The 17493-nt window shown below is 39.6% G+C and overlaps 2 protein-coding genes across 2 annotated transcripts; both read right to left on the bottom strand.

Annotated features, from left to right (window-relative positions):
* Positions 1–4528: 4528 nt before the first annotated feature.
* Taar5 (trace amine associated receptor 5) lies at positions 4529–5591 on the bottom strand. Its single transcript, XM_008822110.1, has one exon. The coding sequence runs from the start codon at positions 5553–5555 to the stop codon at positions 4542–4544; it is 1014 nt and encodes a 337-aa protein (XP_008820332.1). The 5' UTR covers positions 5556–5591; the 3' UTR covers positions 4529–4541.
* A 9280-nt stretch (positions 5592–14871) lies between these two features.
* On the bottom strand, positions 14872–15915 carry LOC103724924 (trace amine-associated receptor 4). Its single transcript, XM_008822109.1, has one exon. The coding sequence runs from the start codon at positions 15913–15915 to the stop codon at positions 14872–14874; it is 1044 nt and encodes a 347-aa protein (XP_008820331.1).
* Positions 15916–17493: the final 1578 nt, after the last annotated feature.

The raw sequence follows: 17493 nt of genomic DNA, 5'->3' as shown, positions 1-17493 counted from the left end.
TATCTAGTACATACAGACATACTCTCTCTTTCTCTCTCTGTCTCACATACACACACAATCTATTTATACTAGTATACAGGCACTTAGATGTGATACTTATTCACTCATATGGCAAGCTATGTGTGAACTACTGTAAGAAACAATGAAAGTAAATTGAAAGATGTATAGAGAACAAACTAATCATCAGTGTCATCCAAACCAAGGAAGATTAGCCTTGGAATTTATTAATGTTTTCTGAAACAGGTCTTCATTGAGGAAAAAAGAAATGGAAGCAAGCACTTATGGGTATACACGCACAAAAAAAAATCAAGAAATGATTGTGCTTATTGACTTCTTTTCTAGTGGGATTCACTTGATGAAATGCTTATCAGGGGCCAGTCTTTAAGGAGTAGATGGTGACATCTGACTGTCACTGCCTTCTATTCACCAGATCACAGTTATTGTGTTTGAAAGAGTACCCTGATGCTCCTATTCAAAGGATATTCTTAAACCAGGGTGTCCATGAGCTTGTATGGGAAAAGTCTTTTTTCTACCTACTAACCCTAACTGAAATTTTAGCCCTTCATTTTCAATATAGGCCCAAACCCAATGACATTATCACTTGTTTTTGTCACCAATCGAAACAGGATTTTCATATTTCAGCATGGTTGTTGCAGGTACTATGAGATGTCATTAACATTCATCACTACTTTGAATTTTAATCATTTCATTGTATCTGTCAGCAGAACTTCTTTGATACTTTCAGAAAGAAGCACGTGCATGACTATATTATAGCCTTGACTATTTTCAAGATATTTTAACGATGTGTTTCAATATAATCGTAACAGTTATATTTTCCTTTAGGATGCAGTGTCTTTTAAATCACTTTATCAACTTAAAAACTGTATTCTAAGATGGGGACTGCAGTCTTTACCATACAGTTGAGAGTCTGTAGAGCAAAAAAGTAAGGCTACTTGCCTTAACTGCAGTTGATTCCCAGTTAATAGGAGCTCAAAGTGATAAAAGGGCATTATTTCAGTAAGATATCAATCACATCATGCTCAGCTCTCAGGAGAATTACAGTGAATGCAGGTTTTTATTCTATCCAAAATGTCTAAGGATATTTACTTTTTAGACCCTGTTCTCATATCAAAGATGATGAGCTAGCATTCAATACTGGGATGAGGCACCTCAGTGCCATAATCACCTGCCCACTCATCAGCTCTGTTCTCATTGTAGTGTCCCCTGCAGGGCTGATTCTTGTTCTATCCTTCCCTGGTTCATTGGTAACATGAACATTTTACCGTGAAATTCATGTACTTGTATTTCCATGATTCACTGAAGCCTCCTGCCGCTTATATATGCTAATCCTGCTTGCAGGTTGATTAACTGGTTAGTTTCTTCCTTCCCTGTCCTCCTTTCTCTTCGTCACGGAGCTGGTCTGGCTAAGCAGTGTGCTGGATAGCTTCTTTTGTTGACTTGACATACCTGGCTGGGTAAAGCGAACTTCAGATGAGGAATTGCTCCCATTGGATTGGCCTGTGGCCATGTTTGTGGGGCATTTTCTTGATTGTTGAGTGATGTGGGAGGGCCCAGCCCACGGTGGGTGGTATTAACCCTAGGCAGGAGGTCCTGTGTTATATAAGAAAGCAAACCAATAAGCAACATTTCCTCCATGGTCTGTGATTCAGCTCTTGCTTCCAGGTTCTTGCTCTGAGTTCCTTGCCCTGACTGCCCTCAGTGACAAACCGTGACCTGAGAAACGTAAGATAAAATAAACTCATCCCCAAGTTCGTTTTGGTCAGTGTTTTTATCATAGCAATAGAAAGTGGCAAGGACGGGCAGCCTTCTGTACCCAACTGAGAGCAGTAAGATATGCAAGAAGCAGAATTACTTTCCTGTTCCTGTGCAAGTGACTGCACAGAGTTCCATCTGGAAAGCAGCTGGTACGTGCTTTCGGGATGGAGCCTGCCATGCCCAGTGGGTTGGGAAAAGGGGTCATTTGTTTCTAGAAAAGCAAGAAGAGAAATGCCCTGTTGAATGCGATGACTAACTTATGCTATACACATTATATTTACAGTTGGGTCTGTGACAGTGTTGCTAGCTTCTTAGTGTCTGAAAACTGTATGTACTAAGATAAACTGTGATGCATAATTAATCTGTAATTTCATTAGCTATCAATGTTAGGGAAAAATAGTTTTCCAAAGAAAAATTAAGCATTGAAAAATACCTATAAAATAGTTTTGCAAATAAAATTTGAAGTTTGGAGCCACTAAAGGTTCTCTTTTTTCCATATATATGTGTATAATTAGTATCTTATATATAATAAATTGAATAAAACTATTTTAATATTTTTGTTGATAAAGTAATACATTTCTTTTTAGAATGAGAAAGCAAACTTTTACAATTAATTTTTTAGGTTAGCATACAAAGTATTAGGCTTTATCATGGCATCTTCATACCTATGCGCCGTTCTTCTTCTTCTTGCCCATTTTCTTCCCCCTCTGCCCCCATGCCTCCTCACCCCCTCTTGCTGGTCCCTCTTTTCCCCCAGTTTGTCCCCTCTGCTTTCCTAATTGATGTATTCCATTGCTCTCTCATTCACCACCTCCCTTAAAATGGCTTCCTCTTCTCTCGTGATCTTTTCTAGCCTTTTGACCTATATATACACACATATATATATATATGCAGAAACAGATGTATACATATATCTGATTTTAAATCTAGGTCCACATATAAGAAAAAAATGTAAATGTTTACTTCTTTGAAGATTATTACTTACATGTGAATTTTTTTTCAGTGTTCTCAAGAGCCAGAGGAATAAACACCTGCTGCTACTTAAGGCATTCTAGACAGGATAGGGAAGATACGCCAATGAAATCTCCACATATGGTAGCGAATGGCTGTTTTAAGTAATCTGCTTAATGGTCAAATCTTTATGAGCATTGACATAAAAACTGCTGCTGGAACACATCATTTATTCATGGTCTGTTTGTCTATTGAGGTTGGTGAGGCTGTACATCTGTATCCATGCCTTCTATGTACCCACACTCCAGAGACTTCAAACTAATATACAGAGTTTCCAAAGAAGCGAGTATTAATTCATAAACAGAATCTGTAAAGAACAGGGAAGAAGAGTGACAAGAGGTCTTCAGGAGCAGATTCAAGGAGAAGACAGGAACAAGATGCATCTAAAAGCTCGTGCAAGCACTTGGCCAGTTCTGTGCGTGCATGTGGCTCACGTATTTGGTACTTGTTTTCCTAATGAAAACAATGTACTGGAGCTTGTGGAGACAGATAGATCTAATTTATTTCTTTATGCAGACATAAAGAAAGAATATTAAAATGTCAAGATGTGTTGTAATTATCACAAAGAAATCCCATATTTCAAGTTTCAGTTATTTTTTTAAAAAAAGAAATAGCCCTTTAATAAAACATTTTTGCACAGATTATTAAAATGGACAGACGTGGCTTCCAAATCTTAAAATGTTGATTTCCAATGAGATGAAGATTCTTTTGGAATGTTTTGAATAAGAGACACTCCAAATATTTTACTATGATTGCTGAATGTGAAGTGAAATCGTGATTCAAGCAACATTTCTTTTTTTCCTTGTTTTTTTTCTTAATTTTTACAAAAACTTTATTGAGAATTTCATGCATGCATATAAGGTGTTTTGATCTAATCCATGCCCACTCCCTCCCTTCCAACATTCCCCCCTCTGAAGAGGTAACCCTAAAATCTTTTAAGGATTAGATACAAGCTCCCAAATGCTTTTGAGATATTTGGCCTTTGGAACAGAGTGTGTTGCTAACAGGCCCAAGGACATTTTGACTTTTAGCCCAGAAACTGGCTCCATTTCTTTGGGGTCTTTTTCCCCTAACTGCCTCGCCAGTTCCTACCTCCTATTCTTACCACGCCACCCTCTGAAGGGGTTACCCAAATTGCCAATAGGGAATAGGGAGGCAGACCACTCTGGCTTCTTCTATGCTGAACAGGGACGCAGGGTGAGGCAATTGGAGTACCCCTTCTATGCGAGCAAGGTTTCTTAAAGTTAGATTATGCAATGCAATGACTGACTTATACAATGCACATTATATTTACAGTTGGGTCTATGGGACCATTTTAGAGAGGAAGTAGTAAAATCCTTGATTGTTTTTAATGAGGCCATGATGACAAAAGGAAGGGGGTATTCAAGGACCAGAAGAGTCTCACTTGACTAGTGCATGTGGCAAAATCAGGAAGATGAAAGAAAGGGGTCTCAGGGCTCGGCAGCGTCTACGTCTGCATCTTGGTTGTAAGAAAGTGGCAGCTTACAAGCTGAATGTTTCCCCAGCATTCTGGCTTATCCAGGTATCCAGATGGATTCACTGAGTCTTTGTTCTAAGAGAACACTGAATAAGAAGGGTGCTTTCCCTCTCTGCAGATTAAGTAGCATGTTTTTCTCCTCCACTTAATTAAATTCTGGAAGCTGCTTCCCTCAGGACACCCCACAGTCATGTCTACAACATCACTCCTCCATCCTGAAGGGACCCACTACTGAGTTCCCGCTGCTTCAGGCGGGTCATTCTTGGTACAAATCAACAGTAGGTGTACGCGGTGAGAGGATCTCCCGACTCAGGAGGAGTTTCAGTGCCTTCCTGAACCATCGATAGGAGAAGACGTAGATGATGGGGTTGCAGGCTGAGTTGAAATAAGCAAACCAGATAAAGATGTCAAAGACCAAGGATGGGGTGATAAAGTTAAGGAGACTGTCAACCAGTGTGTCAACAGTGAAAGGAAGCCAGCACAAGAGGTAGATGCCCACAGCAATGCCCAGGGTCTTGGCAGCTTTTCTTTCACGCTTGGCAACCCCAGCCAAACTTTTACTCAGGGTGCTGATCTGCTGAGCCTGCTTGGTAGCAACCACAAAGATCTTCACATACAAAGTGATCATGATGAGGCAGGGAATAAAGAATGCTGGGAAGTTTAACCATCCCCAAAACTTATTGAATAACAGCTGGCAACTGCCCACACAAGGCAGCTCTTCCAGCCACTGGCTGAGTCCCCTCTCTACCACATCTGTGTAGAGGAAGAAGGCAGTGTAAGCTGCTGGGATCCCCCATCCTGCCAAGATGTACCCAAGGGCCATCTTAACTGTGAACTTGGAGGGATAGAGTAGAGGGTCACAGATGGCACAGTGACGGTCAATGGAAATGAAACAGAGATGGAAGATGGAGGTGAGGCAGAAAAGGGTGTCCAGGTAGGTATGCAGACGGCAGAGGAAGTCCCCAAAGAACCAGCAGCTCTCCACAGAGCGGACGGTGCTTAGGGGCAGCACCAGCAGACCCAGCAACATGTCAGCCAGGGCCAGGGAGAGCAGCAGGAAGTTGGTAGGAGTGTGAAGTACTTTGAAGTAGGACACTGCAAAGACTACAAACAAATTCCCCAGGACTGTGATCAGCACACCTGCTGTGCAGGCCAGGTAGATGACCAACTGGATGCCCAGAGTGTGGACTGTCCTGGGGCAAGACCCATTCACCTGGTAGCAGAATGCTTCAGGCTGTTCTCCAGCTCCTGGGATGAGGACAGATCTCATCTACTGGGTCTACTCTTCACCTTTCTCTGAGAACTGGTCACCTTTTCTAGTGAAAAATAAAAGAAAGGTTTTTTTTTTCCCTTGATAACAGAGTGAGATCAGGAAGACAAAAGTAAAAGACAATTGAACTATTTCCCTGAGCACTAGATCAGACGTGCCCTGAAAATCACATGTAGCCTGGATTTAAGGTTTCATGGGTGAAGCCTGATTAAAACTACTATAAACAGCACCCTTAAAGAAAGGAAAGATATGAGCTAAATGCTTCCTCAAAGAAGTGTTATGTCATTGTATTCATTATAAAACCATAAAGCAGGTGTTTGTTTGATAAGGTACTTGCAAAATGTGAGGCAATATTTAAAATTTCAGTCTGTACCAAGTGACAAATTAACTATTGTTAACAAAATTGTTGCTTGAAAAAGGAACATCTAACTCTTTCTTTGAATAATTAAATGAATCAATGATAATTCAGCAGATTGAATTTTTTAATTATGTCAACTCTCTCCAAAGAATTTAGCAGGTAAATAATTAAAAGAACAGAAAACTTCCATATTTCTGTTTTGTGTGGGATTAATACACATTGGGAGAACTATTTGAGATGAGACTTTATCAAACACTAGTCTATGAACTATAAAACAAGTGCTAATAAACTGAACTCAGGTTCTAGGGATGTAGCTCAGTTTATAGAGTGTTTGCTTAGCATACACAAAACCCTAGATTCAATCCCTAGTACCACATAAACTGGACATGGGGTTACATCTCTGTAATCTCAGTACTTGGGAGGTGGATACAGGAGAATCAGAAGTTCAAGGTCATTCTCAGCTCCACAATGATTTCAAGGAGACCTGTCTCAAATAGAAATAATTTTAAATTTTTTTTTAAAGTAAATTGAGGATTTCCAAAAGAAATGCAAGAAAGCAAATTGAGGATTTCCACGCTACTTACCCAGGCAGCAATCAGTCACTTCACAGAAGTCTCTGTCACAAGTGGACATAGAAATGTGCTCTTGTGTCAGCAAAGATGACAGGCGTGCAGTCAGCGGTGATTTTATATTCTGTTGAAATTGCTCCTCCATGTGGGTTGACACAAATGAGCAATGAAGGAGCGCCAAGGGACTTTGTTCACACTCTACACAAGTCTCCTCAAGCTGCCTTGTTTTCCTTGGCAATTCATTAGGGATGAAATTTAAACATACTGGTTTACATACTCTACTTTTTGCACCTGTGTTTTGGGTTAGTCATCAAGTCATTCTTTTGTAGTTAATAACTGGGTGTGTTCTTGACTTATTGTCGAGGTTTTTGTGAGTTCCGTATATCCTTTCTACTTTTAGATTTTTTTCATGCATTTCTCTGTATTTATTTATTTATTTCTCTGGATTTGAAGGTGTATACTCAAGTGATGATTTATTAATAATTAATTATCATCAATTGGGAGGCTAAGGATCCTAAGGTTAAGGCTAGACTGAACTACATAGACAGACCCTGACATCAATCAATCAATCAATCAATCAATCAATCAATAATAAATTCTTAAGAAAACAGCTCTAAATGTTGGTCATAAGAGAAAAAACTATGAGGAACTAGTCTATGAGAACTCTAAAGAAAGCCATAGCTACTGCGCAGGATTTGGAACAGGCAGATAATAAGTTTTTAAGAATTGTCTATAATTATATTTATGATCTAAAAGAGCAATTGCCATCACAATGGGTAAATAAAATGAGAGTACATATTCTTACTAAAATGAACAGTAAAATCAACTCTCATAAAGATACAAATAAGGAAGCCTTTCCAGATGTGTTTATGGAACAGAAAACAACCCACTTTTAATCACACCTCTGCTACTAAATCAAATAAAGACAAATGCTTATGAAGAAGGAAAATTTGATATTAGATGATGCAAACAGCATAGACCTTGCAGAGAAGTGAATCTGGTTTGAACATTACTTCTAACATTTGAGCTGTGTGATCTTAGAGAAGTTCTTTAACCTCTCTGAAAATCAGAGGCTCTAATTATGTAAGTAATAATGGGATATTAGCATGTTTAAAAGATTAAATAAAATACTATAACACTGACTGGAGCACATTAGGTGGTTAACAAATACTAATTTGTCTTTTTATTTTGCATGCTTTCTAAATTTATACTCACTATCGGGTTTTTGTTGAGTTTCTCCTTTATGTTGCTTTTGGGAAAGTTCATAAATAATTCATGCTTTACCCTAGCAATGTCTTCAATATGCAACTTTCTAATCTTTCAGATGACCACACTGCATTTTGCCCAACCACCTCTATACTTTTGTTGTTGTTGGAGACAGGTCTTCCTGTAATCCCAACTAGCCTGGAACTCACTATATAGACCAGACTTTCCTTGGCTTTGATCTCACAGAGATCACCTGCCTCTTCCTCCTGAGTGCTGGGACCAAAGGTGTTTACCATCATAGATCCCATAAATATATTCTGCATGAGAGGATGAAATGAGCTCAGTGCTGTACCCCAGCGCATGTATTAGCAACATAAGAAACGTGAAACCAATGGAACGGAATATGCTCTAGACAAACTAGCATGGTGAGAGCACTGTGAATAACTCTCTCTGCAGTGTGACTTGAATCAGTGCTTTTAAAACCCTGCCACACAGGCACTACGTCAATTATGAGACAGGATGAGCAACCCATTTTAGAAATTGTGCTGTTGCTGTGAGACAGTAATGCTGGCCATAAGGGTCTACATACTCTGCAGCAGTGGAAGAGTGGTTGCTGGAAAGAGAGAATTGTGTAAGACAGAGAAAGATCATGAGCTTGTCATTAGGGCTTATAGTCCAGGTTCATTTGACTGAGCTCTATGGCATGGAACCATTCTTGGTGCCAGACTTTCATCTTCCAACAGCTAGTATTGATCCCACATCACTCTGGTTTCTTTTTTTCTTATTTTTTTAAAAAAAATTAACACATCTTCTTGCATGTAATTCATTTAAGCCTTTTTTAAAATCCTTCCTGGAACAAGGCATGAGGACAGACAGTTACAGTGAATTCTTGGAACCAGCAATAACAATTTAAGGTATATGTCTCAAGGAGATAACCTCACAAATAGAAAGTGTGTATTTGAAAGGGTGTTTTATTGAACAGTATAAATAGTAGTAAAAACGGAAAAACCTGAATATTTTCCAACAGAGGATGAATTAAACAAACTATAATATAATTCCTGCAACAGTAAATTTTACCATCACTAAAATTAATGGTATAAGATGTGCCCACTGATGCAATAGTGGCATGATGTTTGGGGTAACCAGTCACTTTCTGTTTGGATTTGAGCTCAGCTCCACAAGAGAGAATTCATGATTGGTACTGTAAGCTTGGTCAAAAGTCCACAGCTGAGAGGGTCCTCTGTCCTATGAAGAAACCCACTACTGATATTTTACTGTGTGAACATGATATCAAATATTCATTCAAATATTTATGTCCATAGATTTTTGTTGCTCGCTCTGAACTTTGGTCAGAGAATCTTAGTTTTGCGATTGGCAGTGGTTAGTGCAGAGACTTACAACTGGTTAAAGTATTGAGAATAAGTGACTGTTATGTGCTCAACCCTGAACAGAACATCCATATCATCAGTCCCTCCAAGGTTCAGGGAATATTGTAGAAGAAAGGGGAAAAGAATGTAAGAGCCAGAGATTGGGAAGGCGTGCTCTTAATCTCTGTCTTCTGGTCATGGCATGGCTACTGTACTCATGAATTCACAGCAGCTGAGGTTGCCTGGACAAGACCTGTAAAAAGCTGAACATGTCAACATTCTACCATGTATGGGAGAGGGACCAGTGAGGCCTCTCCTTTAGCTGAGAAACTACTGGCAATTAATGACTGCTAGAAGGGAAAGATTATTTTTCTTCAATGGTAGGCACTGATAAATTGCCTATGCTCTAGTAAATAATGCATACCTACGTCATGTAAACAACACTAATTAAACTGAGTGGGGCCATTTTTAAAAGGTAGGAAAATAGAAGGGACACTTGTTGAGAAAAGAAGGGGTTCAGAGGAAGTCAGAGGGGAATAAGAAAATGTCAGGTGGTGGCGATTATGATCAAAATACATTTTGTTATATATATGTATGACATTTTCAAAGAATGAATAAAAACATTTTTAAAAGTTAGTGATACAGTTCTGCTATTGGCCAATACATTCATACCATTATTAGTAAGTATGATGGTTAATCTTAATTTTCAATTTGATTAGACTGAGAAACACCTAAGAGAAATACTTCTGTGTATATCAGTGGTGGTGGTTACAAGGGTGATTAGATATGAGGGCTCTGATCTGATAATCAATAGATTAATCCTTTCATTGATTTGTAATATGATGGCTTTAGTGGCAGAACATGTAGAAGGTATTGCCTATTTAGAGAGAATAGGTCTCTGGGGGTGCATCCTTAAGGCCTGTATTTTGCCCTGGTCTATTTTCTTTCTAGATCCTGTGATATGAACAGTTCTCTTCTAACACATTCTCTGCTGTCATGATTCTTCTCAAGCACATAGGTAAAACAGTTGATATAACAAGTAATGCTTTTAATAAAAAAAGACACATATCGAGAAATTACGTATTTCTCTTAATACTGTTTGCTTGTAGTCATCCATTACCTTAAGGCTGAGCATTCTGCAGTCCCTTCTCTGCGCACTGGCCAGTTGTGGGTCTCTGGCTTAATTGCCTTTTACTACAAGAAACCTCTCTGATGAGGATTGAGAATGCACTAATATAAGGGTATAGCACTAAGTCATTAGTAGTTATTTAATACTGTGTTGATTTAGTGGAATATTAGTAACATGTTCTAGGGCATATGACATATCTAGCCACAGATTCTTGGCCCCAATAACAGTACTAGTTTCCATCTCATGCAGCAGGTCTTAAATTCAATCAGAAAGTGGTTGGTTACTCTCATAACATTGTACCACTATTGCACTAGTGGCATATCTTGCCAGGCCAGTCCTTATTATAACTGGCAGGGCTCACAATTGGGTAAAAGTGATGATCACTTTTCTCCTGCAGTAAAATGCATAGCGCCTTTCAGTACTATGACAGCTAGCCAGTAGTAGGAATGAAGCTTCCAGGCCTAACCTGAATTGATTTCTCCATGTTTTATAGCTCAAGTATGTGTTGTCTTTGACAATAAAGTCTTATTTTCATCAAGTTCTGGAGGGTAACCAAGAGCAATAGCAATAGCCTATAAAGTACAGGAGTCAGTGGGAGACCACTGGCCAATAACTCAAAGAGAAGTAACTCATTCCTGATATTTGGGTTTTTATTTGCTGAGATGATGTGTTTAATTGGGGTGTTGTACCCCTGTTATAGGCTAACACCATTAAAACTCTTTTTGTACTTGTATATGTATATATTATAGAAAGTTTCCTAAACAGTAGGTTTCCATCTAGTTTTTCAAAAGACCTTTAGTGTTAGTTGTTCCCCATTCTCTCTCTTCTACCTTAAGAAATCCTCTCCTCTTAAAGGAAGTATCCTTAAAGCCCTTAAAGAAAAAAATTGATAATGTAAAGAAATGATTATGTATCTCTTATTTGCATAGGCATTTATCCCATAAACACAGAGAAAATACCTGATCCCCAGAAGATCATCCCAGAGCCCACATGGAGCATTTTTATCATTCTGTAGTGAAACCCCAAGTCAGCTAGCAACTGTTCTGCAAAGCCCTTTCCCAACCTGGCAACAATCCTGCAGGAAAGTATTACATTCCATATTATTCTATATTACATTCACACTGAATAATTTACTTTACATCTCCCATTCATATGTCTACCTACTAGAACAAGAACAGTGGAGATGCACACCTCTTTCCTCAGTGTTCAGGAGGCTGAGGAGGGAGGACTGAGACACCTAGATCCACGTGAGCTACAGAGAACATAAATTTCTTAATGAGATATGGAGAAAAGTGTTAACATTTAGTACTTGGAATTTCCACCCTTTAAATGCTTCTGTCTCACTAAATGGATGAAGCTTCTTAGTGGGTTGCATAACGTGATTGCCAAGCCTTGTCCTATACCCTTCATCTATCCTCATTAGTTGGCTGAACTGACTCTACACCAGCACACATTGCCTATTTCCTTTGCTCATTTTATCTTCTGTGACAAGTTACACTCTGTCCATTTCAGCTGCAAACTGCATCACCCCCAAACCTCTTCCTGGACATGATGCCAAATTAGAGGAACATATACAAGATGCTCTCAAGATTTGGAAAGTAGAAGTGAATCTTTAGCCATCATTCTTCAGTTATCTGGAAGCTGATATCGGACAGGAGAGAAGCAACCAACAGGTGGTACTGGGCCTCATTCACCTCTGCTCTGCAGTAAGCTTGTCTTTCTGACTGCTGGCATTGCTGAGCACCAGTGGCCCTAGGTTTTCTATAAGACTCATGCACAAGGATTGCAGAGCACTAGTTCAGAGGCAACTGCTCACCACTAACTCTTCCATCAGCTGCAGTTTTGCAGCCCCACTTCAGTTTAGAAGTGCATGCACCAATCTGCTCCCTCTAAAGCTCCATGAAATTGGCTTAGTACTCATTTTCTCTGATGCTTTAAGTTCCCCATCTTTTATCCCAACTCTAGTGGAGGCTCTGCCTCTCCTACTAAACCTGATGATATGTCCCTTTAACTTAAAATGCAGGCAGTCTCCCCTAAACCCCAAGCAAGGCTAAATTTTCCTCCTTCAAGTTCTCAAAGCTTCCTATGCCTGGATAAATCATAACACATACTACCTGTGAGTGACTCTGGTCTCTTATTGGGCATAAGTTCATTCTTCTTTCACTCACCTCCAAACCACAAGTACTCAGAGCAGTAACAGGCGTGAAGTAAGTACTAAATAAATGTTTATTGACCCGAATGGTGTTTCGTGCACAGCCAAGCACCCATGGCAGTTATCAACCTTCTAAGAGAATGGCTACTCTATCCAACCTAGAAGAATCCTATAATGAGAAGAATTGAGAGATATGTGATGAGAAGCTTCATGTCCACTTGGACTAGCATAGAAAGAATATGGAAGACTGTTCTGAGAAACAATTCAGCTAATGTTTATGGACACGGTTACACATTGTGAAGGTCCTCGTTAATGTAAGGAATGACACTGACTACAGGAGAGCCTTCCAGCTACTCCTTCATTCTCCCCTTTATTTGGCTTTCATGCTGAAAAAGCTGGCCTTTAAGAACCACTCAGCGACCTCAGCACCTCGGTTCCTCCATAGTGTCACATATTTTGTGCTATTTTGAGGATGAATTGAGAAAATGAGTGTGTGATGAGAGAATGGGGAGAGTGATGAGAGTGAATGAGAGTGAATGGTGGTCCTATTCAATCCTTCAGATTCAGCAGTGCCATGGTCCTTGCTGAGTCAGAAGAAAGGAGATGCACCATAGAAGGAGGTCATAAGTGGTCCCTGCCATCCTAAGTTGACCTATTGTGCCCTCAAGACCTGGACTGAGGATCTGAGTTCCCCGAGGATCTCTCCTGCTCCTTTAACTTTTTGAAAAGAAGGAACACCTCCTCTGTCAGAAGACTATAAACCAGCTGCCAAGTATTTCAAAGCCCAATTTTTACTCAAACACTATCCTGTGATAATGATAATATTTTACCGAAACTTCTTGGTACCTAAAAGTGCTCTACTCAGATTATCATCATATCTTGACCCTGAGAAGCTCAAATGTTCAAAAGAACATACAGATTAAGAGACTCCTTGGAATTCCAAGCTGAGTAGAAATACATCAATAAAGGTTTTTTTGTTTGTTTGCTTGCTTGCTTGCTTGCTTGTTTAATGAAGGAGTAATTTCCCAGTAGAAATTATGGAACAATAGGAGATTCAAAGATGCAAACAGGCTCATGGAGGGCCGATCTAAGATTTATAGACATAGCTGGGCATGATGGCACATGCCTTTAAGAGAGCTCTATGAGATCAAGGCCAGCCTGGTCTACATAGTGAGTTCCAGGACAGCTGGACCTACAGGAAGACCCTGTCTCAAAAAAACAAACAAAAACAAAAATATTTCTGTATATGAACATTAAAAACCTCAAGGTATTTTACAACAGTGGTGTGATGTCATTTGGCCAAGTAAATAGAAGATAAAGAGAATCTATTTATTCAACTATTCTGATATTACTATAAAAATTATAAAAGATGAAAATAAATAACAAAATGTAGTGAAATGGGTATATGAGGTAAAAAGAATCAAAAGTAAAAGGGGACATGGAGCGAAAACACCCATTTTCAAGAGAGAGATCCTTAAACTATGGGTCAGGGAAAAGAGCACAGTTTTGTGAATAAAGTTCAGTCTCGGTTAATAATTAGTGCACACACACACACACACAGAGAGAGAGAGAGAGAGAGAAAGAGAGAGAGAGAGAGGAGATACCACATATGTATCCCCCATGTATTTACTCACAGAATGCATATATACCTATATCAAAGATGTATGTTGAAAGAAGGAAAGAGGGAAACAATGCTAAAACTTTTTTTACTTCTTTTTCTCATTTAATGACAGATCAGTGTTATCAAATATTGTAAACCCACATCAGTTCTTTCTGAAAAGCAGTTTAAACCTGAAAGTAATGGTAGCTATGGTAACTACTTGCTTCATTTTTCCTTTTCTGTCACATATTTCAAAATTCAGTCTTCCAGTACCCTCAAGCTCTTTCTCAGTCCTCTACAAATAGTAATAGTCTCAGCAGAGATTTGGATGATCTCTGATGTACTATGTGGCTGAATGATTGTAGAAAATGACTGTTTCTCCTTTTCAGATATTTCAAGATCAAGTGAGAGAATTCTTTTTCTATTTTTTCAAATTTTATTTATATGTGTGTGCCTGTGCCTATGCACATATGTCTGTGTGGGTGCCAGTAGAGTCCAGAAGAGGGCATCCAATTCCTTGGAGCTGGAATGACAGGCATTTGTGAGCCTCCTGATATGAGTACTGGAATTTGAACTCTGGTCCTCATGGTTGAGCAGCAAGTGCTCTTAACCACTAAGCTATCTCTCAGCCCAACTGAGAGAATTATTATTTGATTTAAGCCTAAGGAGTAAATCCTTCAACTTGATAATTCAGGAGTCTGCAGCCTTTGGAGGAAGTTGGGTTTTCTTTAAAGCCTTCCCCAGTAACCCAGAAATGACCACTTTGGGTAGGAGCTTGGATATGACAGAAGACTAGATCAGCTACTCTTTCTCAGGTGCCCAACACATCCTCTGGAAGAATTCTTTCATATAGTTAGACCTTGCCTCTTTTTTTGAGGTGAAAAACATGCAAGATTGCTTCTTAAAAAGAAATCTAGGTGAATGGGGAACATAGCCTAAGGATGCATAGGAAACAGACTTAATGTGGAAGAGTCAGGGTGGAATATCATTCCTGTGACGATCATGCGCAAGGCCCTGCGAAACCAAGGATAGAACATGCCATAGATGAGGGGGTTGAAGGTGGAATTGAAATACCCTAGCCAGAGGAAAACATTATACAAATCTTCAGGGGTTGTGAAATCAATGAAAGGGTCTGTGATTGTCAAGACAAAAAAGGGCATCCAGCACAACACAAACACTCCCATAACTATGCTTAACGTCTTGGTGGCTTTGCTTTCTTTCTTGGATGTTGCCTTCATTTTGCTCTCTGAGCCAGTTTGTTTTGTCCTAGGACCCATGCTGATTTGCCTGGCATGCTTCCTGGCTACTGTGAAAATGTGTATGTAAATTCCCACCATGATTGTCCCAGGCAGAAAGAAAGCTATGAAGGAAGACAGCACCCCCCAGAGCTTGTTAAATATCAACACACATAAGCCTGTACAGTCAATGGCTGCAACAAAATCCTCAGCGCCAATTAAATTTAATTCTGAGAATACCAAGCCAAAGGCAAAAAAAGTGGGAATGGACCAGCTGACCAGCAGAAAGACCTCGATGACAGGGATGGTAATTTTGTTGACATAGTGCAAAGGGTCACAGACAGCGTAGTAGCGGTCAACTGAGAGGAAGCAGAGGTGGAAAATAGAGGTGGTACAGAGCATGATGTCACAGCAGCTGTGGACTTTGCAAAAGAAGTCTCCAAAATACCAGCAGGACTCAATGGACCTGATCATACTGAAAGGCATGACCACACAACTCAGCAGGAAGTCTGTGGTGGCCATTGAGAGGATCAGGAAGTTGGTTGGAGAATGGAGTTGCTTGAAGTGGGCAATGGAGATGATCACAAACATGTTGCCCAATATGGTCATTAGTATGGCTCCAATCATGACAAGGTACATGGCACAGACAACGGGCCTGGGCCTCTCCTTTCTAGGGCAGGAATTATTGGCTAAAGCAAAGCAAAACTCTACTTCTGGAGGATTCCAGAGGTCTGGTGTATTCATTGTCTTTGTCTTGTGGGTACTGTGGGTCTTCTTCAAATTTTTCCTGTTCCTTTCTCTGAAAGAAGGAAGAAAAAGAATGAAAATCATTAGTAGGGCAAATATCTGTAGAATTTCAGCTAACCTGCATTTCTGATCTAAATTTGAAGTCCCTACCGACCAGGAATGTTGTTTCCCCAAACTTTGCATTCATAGAAATACCTGTAGGTCAAGCTAGAGAGATGGATCAGTGGTTAAGAACACTGGTTGTTCTTGCAGAAGACCTGGTTTCAAACTCCAGCCCCTGCATCGCAGCTAACAACCGTCCATGACTCCAGTTCCAGGGGATCCAACAGCCTCTTCTGTCCTCCCTGGGCACTACATGATATGGGTGTACTTACATGCAAGCAATACACTCATACATATAAAATAAAAACTAAAAGTTTAAAAAACAAGAAACACCTGTAGGTATTTGTAAAGCACAGACTATGATTCTGGGGAATGGAACTGGGAGTTTGTATACTCACAAGCTCTTAGGAGAGGTCAAAGCTGTTAGTCTAAGGCCCGCTCCTAGAATGGGAAGGGACTAAAGAAAATTGAGTTGAGATTCAATCATTCAGCATCCAAATAACCCAAGTGTCTACATATTCCATTGCATTAATCTGTAGCCTTGACTCAGGACTCCAAATCTATATGCTGACCAAGAACTTTTCCTGTGTATCTATATTAACTAATTCCCCAGACTATAATCCCCTCAAGAATGATGAAGAGCTTTGGAACTCTTATTTAGATTAAATGAAATTAAAATCATTTAATCTCTTCTTTAGATTAAATGATTATTAATTATAATCTGAAGGGATACTGCTTCTTTCAAAAATAAAATCTGAGCCACACATAGTGGCACATGCCTTTAGTCCCAGCACTCAGGATGCAGAGGCAGGCATAGCTCTGTGAGTTCAAGACCAGCCAGATCTACATAGTGAGTTCCAGGCCAGCTGGGTCTACAGGGAGACCCTATCTCAAAAAATAAGCATAAAAAATAAAATCTCTGTGGGCAATTGCAAATGCTTCTGCCTTTACCACTTAGAAGGAAGCATTTTTCTCTCCTATGTAAAGAATATAGTCTTCAGAATTTAGAGCAAAGGTGTGGAAAAGTATAGATATGCTGAAGATTACAAGATTATACATAATGTCCATCAGTAAAAAAAATATTACGCAAATGGCAGATTCTGAAAATCTCATGGGTTATCTGATTTTATTTCACAGTTGCATCTGTGAACTCAGACTGTGGTTGAAGACCTCATGGCCACAGATAGCAAGTTTCATACTGGTATTGAATTTGACATATAGGAGTGCTTGTTATTTCACTTGTCGTTTTGTAGCCTTTTTGTGGTTGCCTTTCTAATGTGAAAACAATGGGGCTGACTCACCCTGGCCATGACATGAGGTTGATTTGTTTTTGCAGTGCTGAGTCTGGATGTATCACTCTGATGGCCAATGACAAGAGTCTGTGAGATCCAGTGACAGGTTGGAGAAATGGACTTTGGCCTGAGAATGAACTAAAACTCACCGACCTCTTGGAGAAGTGAACCCACATACATG

Source organism: Nannospalax galili, unplaced genomic scaffold (genome assembly GCF_000622305.1).
Source record: "Nannospalax galili isolate Female #2095 unplaced genomic scaffold, S.galili_v1.0 scaffold186, whole genome shotgun sequence".
Lineage (NCBI taxonomy): Eukaryota > Metazoa > Chordata > Mammalia > Rodentia > Spalacidae > Nannospalax > Nannospalax galili.
This window is presented reverse-complemented; position numbering and strand designations above follow the sequence as displayed.

Excerpts from the sequence above, each read along its gene's own strand:
- Taar5 (XM_008822110.1), bottom strand. The coding sequence starts at position 5,555 with ATGAGATCTGTCCTCATCCCAGGAGCTGGAGAACAGCCTGAAGCATTC.
- LOC103724924 (XM_008822109.1), bottom strand. The coding sequence starts at position 15,915 with ATGAATACACCAGACCTCTGGAATCCTCCAGAAGTAGAGTTTTGCTTT.